The sequence below is a fragment of the Pseudorca crassidens genome, chromosome X (genome assembly GCF_039906515.1).
Source record: "Pseudorca crassidens isolate mPseCra1 chromosome X, mPseCra1.hap1, whole genome shotgun sequence".
Classification (NCBI taxonomy): domain Eukaryota; kingdom Metazoa; phylum Chordata; class Mammalia; order Artiodactyla; family Delphinidae; genus Pseudorca; species Pseudorca crassidens.
Window position 1 is genome coordinate 6,094,702 of NC_090317.1, and position 13,432 is coordinate 6,108,133.

Consider the following 13,432-nt stretch of genomic DNA (forward strand, 5'->3'; position numbering starts at 1 on the left):
ACTCTAAATCACTCATTGTCCTGGACTAGTTTTCAAAAGTTAAACCCCAATTCAAAGGTCTACCACCCATCACTAAGGACCAGCAGAAGAACCTCACACATGCGTGATGGAACTTCCCAAGAGGATCTCCCAAAAGCCTCTGGGCCGGCAATGCCCAGATTTAAAAACACACAGCATTTTCTAGTTGCATCACATGTGAAAACAGATGTTTCTGTAGTGCTGGGAAATAGTAGGGTCTCCTGTTTCTTTTAAACATCCTCCTCTACAGTCTTGTTTCAGTCACATCAAATCTATTTTTGGAAGTAGGTGGGGTTTAAATTATATATGAATGCATATACGTGTGTAGAGAGAGTATATACACATCTGTGCAGATCTCCAAAGCAAGTTCACCAGCTTGTCGAATTTGCTTAGTAAACCCTGGTATCACGATTTGAGGCCAGTTAACCTTTCACTTAGCCAATGTTGGTAGTAATACACATCTCCAGCTGGTGGTAGAGAACTGAATAAAGTGTGCTTCTCCACGGGGATGCTATTATTAGCAGATTCCTGGCCACTCCCACTTATAGGGTTTGATAACGCGGACACCAGTGGGTGTGGACGAGCCTCTTGGCTGCCCCCGGCTTGCCCTGCCAGTAACTCACAGGGCTGCCATGGAGTTAGACAGCCATTCACTCCCTGAAGCTGCTAACAAAATAAGCAAACATCCAGAGTTTTCTGAAATATTTTCCCTAACTACGTGGACCCCGCTTGTGGGAACGTGGGGGTTAAGAGAAGAAGGAAAGCAGTCAAAATATTAGGGTGTGTTGGGCTTCCCTGGTGGCGCAGTGGTTGGGGGTCCACCTGCCGATGCGGGGGACACGGGTTCGTGCCCCGGTCCGGGAAGATCCCACGTGCCGCGGAGCGGCTGGGCCCGTGAGCCATGGCCGCTGAGCCTGCGCGTCCGGAGCCTGTGCTCCGCAACGGGAGAGGCCACAGCAGGGAGAGGCCCGCGTACCGCAAAAAAAAAAAAAAAAAAAAAAAAAATTAGGGTGTGGCGAGGACAGGGAAATGGATACTGAGGAAAAGATCTGCAAGGTCATCAGCAACAATTCTATCTTGGATTTAAATTACCTCGGAGCATGAGGGTAGATGGATGCAGAGTATACAAATGTGTGTGCGTGTAAACACTGGATTATAACGACACACGATCTCCCGCCACGCTACAAATTCTACAAATGGAAACATTTTCCTGTGGAAGAATGATTTACCTTTTTCTTGGTCTTTTTTTTAATGTTGACTCTCCAGATAACTGCTGTTGGTTTAGGCAAAAGCTTTAATAAAGCAGAAACTATTTGTTTCCTATTTCAGTCCCTGGCCAAAGTAAGTCATTCCTCCTGTTCTCGGTCTCCCTAAACTAGTGGTCAACGAAATAACTTATGACCCCAGGCTTCTGACTTTGAACATGTTCTGCGGTAGATGGAGGATGGATTTAGCGTTTTGGAGCCCTGTGCATAGTTACCAGGGGGGCCATGCATCATTTCTCCAGAAATAAAAATAGCCCTACTGTGCTTACATTTGTGGATGATAAAAATACATTCAGAAAGAATTTGTATGTCTGTGGAACGAATTCAGAAAACGAAGCTAGAATAATAGTGTTCCGTGTCATGCCTACCGAAAATAGTATGTCTTAGTGTAGCCTAGATGTTTGAATAACGTGAAAGGTACTGTCTGAAAATTAAAAACTTTCAAATGTAAGAAACAGTCAAGGGTTGGTAAAGCCACAAGGGGACAGCTGGAGGCTCAGAGGCACCCTGCAGGAGCGAGAGTTGCATAAAAGTCCACAGAGAAGGATTAGCCAGATGTAATCAGAAAGGATTTGATGTCTATTTCCCCAGAAACCTTTTTTAGAGGGTGCCTTATAATCCATCCCTACATCGCACCTTTAAGTTTCCGTAACAAAAGACTCCTGTTTAGCGTTTCTTAGTTGCGTCTACACTGTACTACTCTCCTCTTCATGCTAAAAGCGGGGCCCGAGTCTTTGGTGGTGTGTTGCTTCCAGTAAGCTTGGTATTTCCTGCTCCTGTGAAAAACGCCTCTTCTCCTTAGCTGCCTCGACCTCCCAGATATTGCTCACAACACGCACGTGCTTTCCTCTCGTCGTGCCTTTTGAAAGTGTTGTTGTCTTTTGAATGGCTTCATCCCCACTGTTCACTGGGGCCCCTGCTGAGCTAGGGAGAGCCCCCTCCAAGCAGTTGCTCGATCCTGCATCCCAGCCACGGAAGATGCTGCATACGCTTCAATCGCAGAGCCTGTAGGGCATGATGTGTCCGTTTCCTCCCAGAGTGTGCCAACTTTCAGGGCAGAAGCTTTCCCTGACTCCTCTGCCTTTCAGTGGAGCCTGGCACACAGTAGGTACACAAATCATGTTGGTTCAAAGAACACATGACATGACTTCTTGGAATCTCGAGCAGCTCAGCCACGTGATTCTGAGTTTTCAACAGTTTTCTGAAAGATCGCTGAATGGTAATGTTAAAATAAAATTCTAGGTGTAACTCATATATCAAAAACTCAGTTCGCTTGTGTGCATGGATGAAACAAAGTCGTCCATTTTTGTTTAAGCAGCAAATGCTAATACGAAGAACAGAGTTAGAAAGTAACACGCTACTTAATGAAGTACAGGATAAAAAGAGGTGTTTTCAAAATGTTGCCTAAAAAGTGGCTGAATTTCCTTTAAAATGGTTTAATTGCACCTTTGCTGGCTTGCTTGAGGCCGCCCTGCTCCACCAATAACTGAGTGCTTTCTAGTTCCATTTTATCATCACGGTTCTTAGTGTTAATTGACCACCTAAAGAAGAAAGGTTCTCCTCAAGCCTTTAGAAAGATGAGCGGTGATAATGAGACACACCACCATGCTGGAAGTTTTGAAGAAACTCTTCCTTATAAAGTTAACGTAATCGAAATTGGCCTAATTGTTAAAGTGCCTGCAATTGTGTGGGTTCGTTACTTTTTGAAGCATTTGTTGTCATAGTCTCAGAAACCAAACTGTCACCGAGGTTAGATAATAAGACTTTTAAAGCCAACAACCAATTTATAGGCACTGAAAGTGACCATGTGTGTCCTAAGAGGTGAGGAGAACACGGCAGCAGGTTCAAAGTGGAAAGAGTTGCTGGAATCTCAGGGTTCTGGGCAGTCCACTCTCTAGGTCTCAGCTGTCTCCTCCGAGATTCCCTAGATGATGCTACTCCAATTACCAAGGAAAAGGAGGGTGTCCAGAAATCTGGGCAAGTTTCATTAGCTACGAATATGACTGCTAGGACCTTCTGCCTCCAATTATAGCTATCTGGACGACATAGAGAGCACATTTTATTTTACGTAGCTGTTTAAAAAGAGGTTTTATTGTTATCTTTCCTTTAACTACCTTTAAAATGGCCAGAGCCGATGAGAGGGTGACTATGCTTTAGCTGACATCGTAGAGAGCACACGGATGACTGCTGGCTTCTGGGATCTCATTCAGAGGGACCTAACCCTAAACGTCCCCTCCCCTCATTGAGAACTGCTCCTCAGGACACCCACAACTGATAAAAATCATCGACAGCATGACACAGTAAAAGACACAGGAGACAGTCTATCATTTCAGACATGGGGGATTTCTTTCCTTCCCGTGGTGGACTTTTTCAATCATCTGCTCACCTCGAATACTCTTGTTAGAGACTGGACACCAATGAATAGGTCCTAGGTTTCTCCAACCACCTACGGAGGCCAGACCTCCATGTGGTCCTTTTATTTTGCACAGAGCGGAGCATCCGATTCTGTACCCCATGAACCACTGTGCTGGATAAAGGTGCCCTCTGGTCCAACACATTTGGGAAACCTTGGGTAAGACAAAGATAAGCTGGTCTCTTTCTACAGGACCTCTCTGAGCCTGCGTTATTCACAGGGTGCTCCAGGAAGGGGCTGGCACAGTGTCTGCCGAAGCTCCGTGGTGCTGGAGCCTTTTGTTCCAAAAGGAGACAGTCCCACAAGACTCGGCAGAACACAGTACAGAACCCATGGCCTTATCGTTCTGAGAGGACATGGGGGCTGCAGGGATGCGCTGTGTGTCTGTGACGTGCATGTGTCCAAAAGCACCAGAGATACAGACTCCAACCACAAATCACCTTTGGTCACAGGGGTCATCTAAAAGGCTCAACCCAACATCCCTGGAGCCACGCTAATCTATCTAACGTATTTCTTTAAAACTTTAGTGATGTGGCTTGTCCCCCATTTCATGAATGCACGAGGCAGAAATTATGGGAAAAGGCACTGTGTGTGTGTGTGTGCGTGCCCGTGTGCATGTGTGTGTATAAACGCATATATCATATATGCAACGTTTATAATGTATGGGCTGGTACGCATCTACATCAAACTTTAACATCAAGTATTTCCTCAAATAAGCATCATTATAAAACAGAATTTGAAGCTTTGGTTTACGTTTAAGAGGTGGAAGAACCATGTAAATAATCTAGCTGAGGTGTGTAGCAAGGAAGGAACATATCCGATTTCACACCACAAGCTAGCGTTAGATTCAGGACTAGACCCCAGGTCCACGGGCTCTTTGTTTACGTTTAATAACTAGTGGACTAACTGGCGATTCACAGTAACAAGGGAGAGGTCTTCAATGGTATCCGACTCTACCAAGCTCATTTCTCTTATGTGGATAAGCTCCGAGGGCCCTAGGCCACCATTTCTTCCGAGTCTCAGTTTCCAGCCGGTCCTTTCACCGTCTGCTACCTCAGCAGCAGTGTCTCAAGCCAGCAGTCTCTGAAGTCCTGGTCCTAACGTCTCTTCCTCCTCTCCCTCTCCCCCATCTTCTCCGATAGTGATATAACTAGAAGCACTTTCCATCCCGAGAGCTTCCCCTGTACCTTATCTGTCCCCACTTAACAAACGTATGTCTCTCTATCTTGTATTTAGTTCTTTACAAACCGATTTGATCTCTCCTCCTGGACTCTAAACTCCTCGAGGGTAAGACCCGTGTCAGGTTTATTTTTAATTCCCTCAGCATCTATCACAGTTCCTGGAATGCTGGAGATCCTCAGTAAATATTCATTGGATGAATAATGCACAGACGTCGTGGTCAGGAAGATCTTTGTGGCTATTTGTCATTTTCAATAATGAAACCACCGTATCTATAAGACGGATCAGTGCCTGAATAAAGCTGTAATTTCCTAAGCAGAGCGGATGCGGGTCCCGATTTGTGAAAGACAACCACCACGTTGCTTAACGTTGTTAACGTGTAAACGCAAGGAAGAATTTCATGCTTGCTAACTGCTTGCTTGCCCACCCTTTTGGTAACAGATGTCAACCTCGGTTAGATTCAACTCAACTTATTAGTGCATGGCTTTTAGCCAAAAGCAATTCACATTTGCAGAAGTGTACTATCACATATGTCTTAATAACAGAAATGTGTTTTTTTAAAAAAATGTATGTGATAAGTCACATATGGTAAAAGAAATCTGTACATCTCTCAGGCCTTGACGCCACAATGAAGCTTGCAGATAGTTGCTGCAGAACGTTCATATACAAGCGAGAGTCTCTCTGACACATGAAAGAGGCACGGTTTGAACATACTAACCAAGCTTTGATACGGGCATGGTTCCAATTGACTGATAGGTACACCAGTATCTCTCGTCCTGATCACTGATCTTAAGAACGTACAATTTTGATTCTTATCCTCAGAGGTAATGTTGAATGTTTCAAGGTAAAATCGTTAGTGTATCCAGGTACATTATGTGCTTACATTCACTAAGCGTATATTTAATTTCTCCTTTGTATGGAGTGTAATTAATGAGTACCACCGTCTCCCTACGGTGATGAAAGAAGCTTACAACCATGAAGGTATTAAAAATAAATTAAACAAGTGGTTGAGAAATAGGGAGGGGGAAGGCGAACCTTTAGAGAAGAAAATATCCAAAGTACATAACATTGTGAAACATTTGCCCTCACTTGAATCGAAAGCTTAATTAGCCTTAGTTAGATCTTGGGAAGTAATAGAATTTTAGAAAATGTATATGCCATTTGCAATACATCCATCTACACACAACTTGGAAGCCTACCAACGTGCTCTAGTTATGTGTTTACGGGTTTCTGAGGCATCACTGCTCCGTCAATGGACCTCATATCCATAACGATTTTCAATGATCCTGAATTCGGAATGGTCTCTGTGCTCCGAGTAAGGATTAGGTGATACCTCAGCCCCAGAAAGTCCTGAACACAAGATAAAGGGCTCAGTAAATACCTACTCAGTGTTTTAGAGGACAAAAAGAGAAAGGGTTCATAGTTTAACCTTCGCTGTCACGGGAAAGTTTACATGTGCACCTTTTCCTACCTGACCAGCCAGAGCAGGGGTCAGCAGACTTTCTCTGTAAGGGGCCAGATAGTAAATATTTTTGGTTTAGTGGTTTGTACAGTCTCAACTCTGCCACTGTAGCACAGGAGCCACGGGCGATACTGAAACAAATGAGTGTAGCTGTGTGCCAATAAAACCGCTTTTATGGACACTGAAATTTGAATTTCGTATAATTTTCACATGTCATGTAATAGTCTTCTTTTGATTTTTTTCCCCAACCATTTGCCAAACTCTGCACCAGAGGATGACATCCAATCACACATAATGATCATCTTCACCAATCTGTGTTCATACTTGAGTTGTAAGTGATGCCTCCAGACCTCTACTTTTCCAGCAAGGCTGTACACGCTTTTCATGGTACGCCCAAACAATCACATGTTAATTCTCATATACAAGATCAAGCCAATAACTGGTCAGAGGCAAAGCAGTTAGTATGAACCAGAGCAACGTAGGAACATTTTACACGTGGCATGAATCAGAAGAAGAGAATGGACGCCTTGGTCAGTTACAACACGCGAACCCTTTGGCCCCGACACTCTACTAGGGTAGGTACCAGTCTTATTAAGCCTCCAGGCCAGGTGCCTGAAAGGAGTGTTTTCTGGGATGTGTCCAATTTGTTTCCTTGTGCATTCATTCAGAAAACAGGTAAGAAACGCTGACTCTACTTGGGATCGCAGTGCACTGTGTGTAACTAAAATTCTCTGGCAGACATCAGAAACGGAAAGAGGACCACTATACGTAAAACTTTTCAAAACTTCGCTTCTGCTCTGCTGTCAGGCAGTTTAATTGAGCCGTGCTCTGAAATTCCTGTCCCTGAGCTGAGGTCTTGAAGAAGGCTGTCTTCTTAAAGTACCCAGGTGGCTGTGGCTGGGCAACTGAGTTAGGTATCAGGTATTAGGTACCAAATGCAACAGGACACTCAAACTCACGCTGACAGCGGTATCTTATCTAATTGGAAGACAATTCTCAACACCTCCCAGTTGGTTGTGACTTAGGTTTGCTACTGGACAGATCTTCAAATATATTAAAGAGTAAAATATTGTTCCACATTCTATTAGTAACCCTTTGGCTCTTCTAGTTTTTCTCGTTACAACATTCCTTAAAGTGCTAGACATTCGATACAGTCTGTACTGTGAATTAGCCAGAGCTCTTAAAAAATATAATTATCTGTAGGGTCGAATTCTCACAAGGAGCAGACAGAAAACTGGTCCCACTTCCAGGCCATCAGTACGATTTAACAAAGCCCCGCACACTGCCAATAGGCTGTCTTGTGCACGCAAAGAGGGAGTTTGGGACTCACTTCCTATCGGGAGGGCTTGAACTTGGAGATGTCTGTCCCACTGAGGGCCAGATTTACACTCCGCCAGCCTCTGCCCCATCCCTTGTGACCCGGGGCATGCATCTGCCCGTGGGTGAACTGGAGGGAGGGGCGCAGTCGGACTATGGGAAAGAAGATCACTAATGGCCCACCCAGGGACTAAAGACCTGGCCTTGGCCTCATTAGCACCATCCTCTAATCCATGGAGCTTGCCTGCCATGGGCTCGCAGTAGAGAAGCCTTCCGGGCAAAGACAGAAAAGAAATCAGGCTGCAGAGAAGATTTCAACCGCAACCAAACAACCAGACCAAAATTCAGCTACTAAAAATGCTCCCATAGGACGACTATAGCATAATACATCTCCAGACCACAGATAGCCCTCCAGAGGCTACAGGAGGCTGATAAGGAATATTCCATGGCCTAAGAAAATTAAATTTAGAAACAAAGTACACAAGACCTTTTGGAAAAATGAACTGGAGCTTGGATTTAATGGTGTGCTAAACACTACCCTGGTGACTTGGAAAAGTTAATTATTTTATAAAACACAAGCAGCCTTCTTGTCACTGGCATTAGCTGAACCATTCTCGCAGAAACTATTAAAAATCAATGCAGTCCCAACTAGATAACTGGATAACTAACCATATATATCCAACTCTATCAATAATAACATTAAATGTGAATGGATTTAACAATCCAGTCAAAAGGCAGAGACTGTGAGACTGGGTGGGGGGGGAAACAAGATTTGACTATATGCCATCTACAGGAGACACACTTTATATTAAAAGATACAGATTAAAAAACAAATCAATGCACTCCCCATTTCTGCATTTGTTATCCACTCTAATGGAAGTCGGCTGACATAAGTTAACACATAGTTCCTAGAGATGTGATATTACCAGACCTGTAGTAACCCGGCAAATAGAGCAGATCTTCCCTAGGCCACATGGCTGGTGGAACTGGTATGCATCATAACACTGCAATCAGATGTCACAAACCCAAATGACAAGACAGCCATCTTTAATTTGAAAGTCTCCCTTCTGGAAGAGACAGGCTGTCTAAGATGTGCTATATTTAAAAGAGTGCTGTGCAGCTTGTTTATAATTTAAGAGTGTCTCATAAAATGCCTTGGAAATAGCTCTCTGTTAGCTAGAAAAACCTTCAGTTAAATATATTTTTATGAGCTTTTCATTAACAGAGTAGCGAGGCCTTGATGCTGAGGTGCCAAACCTCCCCACGTGGCTGGAAATCACTTGGCACATTTTCAGCCATTTACGTCTCTGTCATAGGTCCAAGGTTTGCAATTAAAAATGTAATCTTTTTAGCATGTGCAAAACCCAAAGGCTTGAAGTGCTCTGCATTGAATATGATTATAATAGTATTTGGCATCTACTCATGGACGGCACATATTAATTTATGTAAACTGGGCATAACTTGGAGCACTTCCTCATCAGGACCACAGGAAAAATCAAAAAGCTGGTCCCTGCTCATTGGAGGGTTTTTTTTTCCTGCTTGTTTTGTTTTTGTTTTTGTTTTTAAATTGTCATGAATAGAGATGAACTCAAAATCAAGGTCTCTTTTATGACCTTCTTCTTTCACATGCCTGGAGTACATTCAAATGAACACTTCCAACTAATAAAAAAAAAAGAACTTACGTTACAGGATTATTCTTAGATTTTGCCTTTTCAACAGCCTGTGAACAGAAGAAAAAAATGCAATTAGACAACATTAGCAGGCATAATCTTTGCAACTAGTTACCAAAACAATAAGCAATATAAAATGCTCTTCAGAAACACGAGGAGCTAACCAAGGCAGGCTGCTGGAGATAAGCAGACCGGAGACCCAGAAAGCAATTTTCCTCTCCCGGGGAGCGTGGTTACCGGTCCAAGTGCAGCTTTCAGACACAGGCGGGCACTGCCAGGGCTGCCTGGGAAATTCAGCAGTGCCTGTGAGAGTGGGCCCTTAGGTTCATAACTCCATCCTCCTCTCTCCACTTTTCCTCCAATTTTTTTTTTTTAACCTGAGCCCTGTGCTTGTGGAAAACAGCGATCATTAAGAACTCCCCCATTCCCACTCCATCCTTTCACGTTCTGGAAAATGGCTAATTTCAAAGGACCACACTGCCATCCACATTCTGAGATAAGACTCAACTCTATCCTTCCTCATGACTCCCCTAAGTTTCCTGTATGGTTCTCCTTTCTATTTGGGCTGACCATCTGTTGATCACTAGAAAGGGACTGATGATTTATTGAGACCTTGTCTCCGTTGGGTGAAAGAAGACAGAGAATCTGGTTTACTGTTCCTTTTTGTGAGTGTATTTTGAGCTCAGATAAATTGAGAATGTACACCCACTGAGACGAGACCAGGTCTTTAAAATGGACGTATGAACTTTGTATATGCTTGACTTATGTCTGAAATTTTAGAATTAAAACTATAAGCTCTCTGTATCTGTCTGTATGTTTATATGTCTGTGATTCAGAAAAGTCTTTCCCTCTAATTATGTGAATATGTAATATTTTCCTACCTCCAGATAATACCAACCAATTAGATTTTAAATCCCTTACACTAAAGGAGCTCATTGTGATTGGCTTAGAGATAAGGAAGTATTCATATAATTGGCCGTTCTCAATATTTCAGAACTATCTCATCTCCCTCCTCCGCGTGCACCTGCTTGGATTATGACAGGGTGTGGAGGCAGACACAGAGGGAATGGTCATGGGCACATCTGGGGATTTTTAGATCTCTGGTGGGAAACCGTTCACCCTGCATTGCTCCGGCCCCCTGGCTGCACCTGCCCGGTGATAGAAAGGCCGAAGTATCCATTTCTAAAATCATTTTTATTAGCAGATACCACAAAAGGGCAAGGGCTGACCGATGGCTTGGATCAATTTCCTCCCGTGGAACCTTTAAGAAAACACACACCAAATCATCGAAATGAGGAAATCTCTGGGCCTCTTGGCCTGTGTGCCTTAGATATGGAGGCTGGTCCCAGTTTATTGCTGAACCCATTGATCTGTGTACAGTCCATTTATCATTCATGAAAAGAGCTAGTGATCTTCACAGTATATTAGAAGAAACAACTCAGATCATCTGTCAACAGCCCTCTTATTTCTGTTTCCCTCTCCACAGGGATTGCATCTCCTTCGATTCTTCTGGAATTAAAATGTTGCTAAGCAACACAGCTGGGGGCGCTGATGGCAGAATGGCTACAGTCTATCAAACTGTTTAAGCACCTGGAGGGTTATAGTGATGATTTTTTTTCATACTTCTGTAGCATAATTATGTCATCAGAACCAAACTTGTACCCCGCCAAACTCTTTCAGGCTGTAGAAATAACATTCAGTATGGGGAGCGTCGAAGCAGCGGTTTGCCAACCTCAGGGCTCTTCAGACTCTTTTAAAAGGTATCCATTCGGAGACCTGTATATCTGTGAATCCTGGAGGTGGGTGAGGGCTAAGAGATGAAGAGAATCCTGCTATAAATTAGAAGGCAGAGGCAACCACTTGTAACAGACTATTTAAAATCCAACATTGGACTTGACATCCTGAATGACCAAGGCATAAGCATACTGAACCTTTCTGTGCATAACAACAACTCAGTGCACTTGGAAGCAATTTGTTTTAAATCAATGAAATACCTTCCCAGTTTAGACATTAGTGTTGGAAATCCAAGTCCTTCTCTTCTATTGAGTCTCAGGTTCTGTTTCTAGATAAATACCCGTTAATATTTGGGCGCTTCCTTTGGCTCGGTAGGCAAAAATCATCTTCTCACCATCTGTGGCTGAGGGTGAATTTTGGCAAGTATAGTGAGAAAGACATGGAATGAGGTAACCGGTGAAAATGAGAAAACAAGGACTATGCGTCTGGCTGGCCCAGTCATCTCTCACAGGTGTTTAGGGTATGAATGCCTGAGCAGTCCCTTGAAGGATGCTGAAAGGAAGAGCCAGATGCCGGCAAGGAGTGGGGGAGAGACCTTGACCTTCACTACAGCAGCACAGGCAGTCTGCACGCCCACGCTGGCCTTTTCTACCACCTTTTCTCCCCCAGTCCTGGAGGGTGGAATAGGATATGGCGGCGGGCTGAAGACAGGCCATTGTGGAAATCACGCGAATCTGCTTTTCCCAATCCCTTAAAATCCAAACAAATCTGTTCTTAAAGAAGACTTAGATTATCACAAAGTAATGGACATGGTGTTCCACTGGTTTCCTTTGAAAGCGAGCTAGATGTGATGGGCTGGGCGTGCCACTGGCCGAAGACGGGGAGGAGAGAAATCAAAGTGACATTGCTTAACCTAGCTGTGATTCAGCGACATGTTTTCTGAAAAGTCTTCTCTTCTCTGTGTGTCGAGACTGTCACTTAGACCCAGTTATTTTTCTCTAATCAGGAGGCACATAATCACATTCAAGGCCAGGTTCTTTGAAACATATGTCTTTTTATACAGTCATTATAGGAAAATAACTTCATTCAAATTAATTTTTTCCGGGTTGCTTGGATAGTGATGGAAAATAGGCTGAGAGGTTTTCTTTGGAGATTAACCCAGGATCATTCCAGAGTCCCCAGAGCTTTAGTGAGATGCTCTCATGTCACCCTCCTGTGCGCTCACCTCCAAATGAAATGGTTGCAGGGGGTGTCCGCCAGGCATGAGAAACGGCTCACCATTTGCGATCTCCACTTTCACTGTAATTTGACTTTTTTTTTTTTTTTTTTTTTTTCGGTACGCGGGCCTCTCACTGTTGTGGCCTCTCCCGTTGCGGAGCACAGGCTCCGGACGCACGCGCAGGCTCAGCGGCCATGGCTCACGGGCCCAGCCGCTCCGCGGCATGTGGGATCTTCCCGGACCGGGGCACGAACCCGTGTCCCCTGCATCGGCAGGCGGACTCGCAACCACTGCGCCACCAGGGAAGCCCTGACTTTGTTTTAAGCACGCTATAAGGAATTATTAAGAGACTTTGAAGAAAAGTTAAGTGAATTATTTGCATGCAAAATATATATAGCTTTAAGGTAAAAGAACTAGTCTAGAAAATATACAAGGAGAAAATTCCTCTTTTCCTTTTATACAAGTTCCAGATACATGTTCAAGAATGTGCTATACCCTGCAAAAGGAGGGAACTCAAAATGAAATGATACAGTGCGATCCACCAAGCATTAAGAGGGTTACATATTGGGATTACAGCTAATTTTGAGTTTAAAAACATACATTAAAGTAATTTAAACTGATTGGAAAATGGAGGCTAGATAGTTAACACTTATGCTGCTTTAATTTGTAACGTCTATATGCTTTTGAAAACCTATATTCTACTTATTTCGTGCCACGTTTCCCTAACACGATACTTATCTTGCCATCAAGGAAGTTCCAACATAAGATAGGAGGATAAAGGGACTTCCCTGGTGGCGCAGTGGTTAAGAATCCACCTGCCAATGCAGGGGACACGGGTTCGAGCCCTGGTCCGGGAAGATCCCACATGCCGCGGAGCAGCTAAGCCCGTGCGCCACAACTACTGAGCCTACGCTCTAGAGCCAGCGAGCCACAACTACTGAAGCCCGCATGCCTAGAGCTGGTGCTCTGCAACAAGAGAAGCCACTGCGATGAGAAGCCCACGCACTGCAATGAAGACGCAACGCAGCCAAAAATAAATAAATATTTAAAAAGATAGGATGATAAAATAAATTAAGATGTTAAAAAACATACTCCAATAGGGTGCAACAAGATGCAATGGGCTACCGGTGGAAAGAGTGCTGTGCTAGAAATCCA

At 43.9% G+C, this 13,432-nt stretch overlaps 1 protein-coding gene across 2 annotated transcripts in view; it reads right to left on the reverse strand.

The window, feature by feature from the left end:
• The window catches only part of AFF2 (ALF transcription elongation factor 2), a 489,926-nt gene that overhangs the window by 80,412 nt on the left and 396,082 nt on the right, over window positions 1–13,432 (reverse strand). For both annotated transcript variants that reach the window (XM_067722201.1, XM_067722200.1), the window contains one exon: window positions 9,337–9,374. In XM_067722201.1, coding sequence (XP_067578302.1) covers window positions 9,337–9,374 — 38 coding nt within the window. The remainder of the gene's footprint in view (window positions 1–9,336; window positions 9,375–13,432) is intronic.